This window comes from Hyposmocoma kahamanoa, unplaced genomic scaffold (genome assembly GCF_003589595.1).
Source record: "Hyposmocoma kahamanoa isolate Upper Pololo Valley unplaced genomic scaffold, ASM358959v1 92, whole genome shotgun sequence".
Classification (NCBI taxonomy): domain Eukaryota; kingdom Metazoa; phylum Arthropoda; class Insecta; order Lepidoptera; family Cosmopterigidae; genus Hyposmocoma; species Hyposmocoma kahamanoa.
In genome coordinates this window covers 3,166,715-3,169,127 of record NW_020654748.1, presented here as the reverse complement: position 1 = coordinate 3,169,127, position 2,413 = coordinate 3,166,715, and the positions used below count along the sequence as shown (strand labels likewise).

The 2,413-nt window shown below is 39.1% G+C and overlaps 1 protein-coding gene across 1 annotated transcript in view; it reads left to right on the top strand.

Moving 5' to 3' along the window:
* The window catches only part of LOC113236643 (pre-rRNA-processing protein TSR1 homolog), a 30,773-nt gene extending 28,785 nt beyond the window's left edge, over nt 1-1,988 (top strand). The window contains exons 11-12 of the mRNA XM_026472805.1: nt 740-860; nt 1,809-1,988. Coding sequence (XP_026328590.1) covers nt 740-860; nt 1,809-1,963 — 276 coding nt within the window. The 3' untranslated portion in view covers nt 1,964-1,988. The remainder of the gene's footprint in view (nt 1-739; nt 861-1,808) is intronic.
* The last annotated feature ends 425 nt before the right edge of the window (nt 1,989-2,413 follow it).

Genomic DNA, 2,413 nt, shown 5'->3' with positions numbered 1-2,413 from the left:
AATTTTGGAGCTGTTCGCGGTGCAATATGACCTTGAGCACTAACAGCCCGCGCGCTCCTGGGTGCGCGTTTGGAACCCTCTAACTTGCCTCACTTAGCGTGTGCGGGCTAGGTTTCTATGCGTTATTATTCTAAGCCTGTAATAGTCTCTGAAGCTTGGACTTTAGGAAATAGTACCGTATTATGTCATATTTGTGACCGTCAGGATGGCTCGTCGCCTGTCGCATCTGGCACTGAGTGTATATTCAAGAATTGCTACCTATTTGTTACCTTTTCTAAATAATTGCTACCTTTGATATATTCTGAGAAATAAATAAAAAAATGACCAGCCATTCTGACGTCAGGTTCGCTGGTTGCCACGTTTTTCAGCATGAAGAAAGCAGATTTTCCAGAAGTATGTATTATCAATAATTGCTACCTTCACGAATTAAAGGTATATGGTTCCTATCTACATTAGTTAAAAAAAATATAAACGATTGAAAATTTTACGAAGAAGTACCAACGCCTGCCCTTTATATTATGGCAATAAAGCACTAAAAACTTTTGTTTTTTATTTGATCAGACACTTCTGCGTAAAATTTTCAATCGGTTTTCAATTTTCAATATATTTTTGATTTCTCAGAATATATCAAAGGTAGCAATTATTTAGAAAAGGTAGCAATTCTTGAATATACCCTCAGTGCCAGATGCGACAGGCGACCAGCCACCCTGACAGTCACGTCATATTTTTCATATTCCAGGTGCATAAAAAGTCAGCCGTGATAAGGTTCATGTTCTTCAATCGAGATGACGTGATATACTTCAAACCTTGCAAGTTGAGGACGAAATACGGCCGCACTGGACATATCAAGGAGCCCTTAGGTAAGAACGAAGAACGTTAAATAAAACTTTTTTGTTCTACTCAGTATGACGGTCTTTAAACTTATCAGTACAGAGTACTAACAAAACCGACCTCAAAAGTTCGTGTAATTACATCCAAGTTTTATTCAAATCGGTTACCGGAAAGTGCGCTAAGCCGGATTCATCCCCTACTTTGCCACCCTTAGAGGTGGAATATTTTCTTCGAATTTAAAGGGACCACTACTCAGGTACTTTCCACCAAAAAAAAGAATTATCAAAATCGGTTCACAGATTTTTTTAGTTATCCCGTAACATACCAATATGTACATACATACAATTAAAGAACCAGACGAATTGAGAACCCCCTCCTTTTTTGAAGTCGGTTAAAATAGCTTCAAAAAGAGGTTTCTTTTTGAAGCTATTTTAACCGACTTAAAGACCATCGACTTTGAGTCTGACATGAACTCTTGGTAACTAATCAACCTTATTATAATTTAAATTCACACCCAAATCTTTTTGCCATAGTATTTTTACTAGAAATACCTCTTCGAGCGATGCCACACGACGCGCTGCGTACGCATTGCGACGCCTGAGCGGTGATGCTGCATTGTATTATATGTATATATAAATCAAAACAATATGCCATACGGTGCGTTGAAACGCCATTCCGTCGCCGCGGAACACGTGAGCATCGGGCAACTGACCAAGAGACGAAGCGGGGAGGGGCGCTGTAGTGCTCACGTAAGCGGCGTTACGTTGCGACACCGCATTGCTCGTGTGGTACTCGGTGCGGTGAAATCACAGCGTTACGACAATGCAACGCACCAGCAGCGCCCGTGTGGTATCGCTCTTATGGACAAAAAGTCTTGTAGTTTTCGTCTTTAACAGAGCATGGATAAACCGTTTTTTTCGTGAAAATGTGTTTACCGGGTAGCGTAATATAACAAAAATAATTATGACCATTATCAGGTACTCATGGCCATATGAAATGCGTGTTCGACGGGCAGCTCAAGTCTCAAGACACGGTGCTTCTCAGCCTGTACAAGCGCATGTTCCCGAAGTGGAACTACGAGAACTGCATCGTCACCGACAAAGGGAGTCAGTCTGAAGGAATGGAGGCTTAAGATCTTGATCTTGAATAAATGCTAAGAGATAATCGATTCATAGTTTAATTTTTCCTTTTGTTAACGAGATTTATTTCTATATAGGAAAGCTGTTAGTTTGAGACCTATATTATAAATAAATGGTGAGGAGTCAATTTAACTTGTGCATGAACATGACATTTAACGATGGTCCGTTTAAGCAAAAACTAAATAATTGCGTGCTTCGCTATAATTACCAACAGTCGGAAAGAGGTGTTCCATTTGTGTATATATATATATATATATATACAAACATATATAGATATAACCTCCTAGTATTAATTAATTACTTTTTTCGAATTTCCTTTAGCTTGGGCCAATGTCTGTCAAAATAAAATCTTAAAATTGTTCCTGATTAACGTCGGCCATTTTCATCAAGTTGAATTGAAAAATGGCACTAGATGGCGCGATTGAGTTGATTGTAATTAGTCC